The sequence below is a fragment of the Otolemur garnettii genome, unplaced genomic scaffold (genome assembly GCF_000181295.1).
Source record: "Otolemur garnettii isolate 467f Iridium unplaced genomic scaffold, OtoGar3 scaffold00009, whole genome shotgun sequence".
In the NCBI taxonomy this organism is placed as follows: domain Eukaryota; kingdom Metazoa; phylum Chordata; class Mammalia; order Primates; family Galagidae; genus Otolemur; species Otolemur garnettii.
The window spans coordinates 9,566,559-9,567,167 of NW_003852404.1; the positions used below are offsets into that span (position 1 = coordinate 9,566,559).

General features: G+C 39.7%; 1 protein-coding gene across 1 annotated transcript in view; it reads left to right on the forward strand.

The window, feature by feature from the left end:
- Positions 1-609, forward strand: part of LOC100959181 (splicing factor 3B subunit 1-like) — a 5,046-nt gene that overhangs the window by 2,523 nt on the left and 1,914 nt on the right. Inside the window, exons 4-5 of the mRNA XM_012801474.1 lie at positions 3-407; positions 493-604. Coding sequence (XP_012656928.1) covers positions 3-407; positions 493-604 — 517 coding nt within the window. The remainder of the gene's footprint in view (positions 1-2; positions 408-492; positions 605-609) is intronic.

The window sequence follows — 609 nt, forward strand, 5'->3', positions numbered from 1 at the left end:
AGTTAGTTGATACCACCGTGGAGTTGGCCAACAAAGTAGGTGCAGCAGAAATTATATCGAGGATTGTGGATGATCTGAAAGATGAAGCTGAACAATACAGAAAAATGGTGATGGAGACAATTGAGAAAATTATGGGCAACGTGGGAGCAGCAGATATTGATCATAAACTTGAAGAACAACTGATTGATGGTATTCTTTATGCTTTCCAAGAACAGACTACAGAGGACTCAGTAATGTTGAATGGCTTTGGCACAGTGGTTAATGCTCTTGGCAAACGAGTCAAACCGTACTTGCCTCAGATCTGTGGTACAGTTTTGTGGCGTTTAAATAATAAATCAGCAAAAGTTAGACAGCAGGCAGCTGACTTGATTTCTCGAACTGCTGTTGTCATGAAGACCTGTCAAGAGGTAAATTTTTGCTCCAGATTCTTATTTCTTCAGCAGACAGTTTAATGTAACTAGTAATGTTTTAACATCATTTGTTTTATTGTAGGAAAAATTGATGGGGCACTTGGGTGTTGTATTGTATGAGTATTTGGGTGAAGAGTACCCCGAAGTGTTGGGCAGCATTCTTGGAGCACTGAAGGCCATTGTGAATGTAATAGGTATG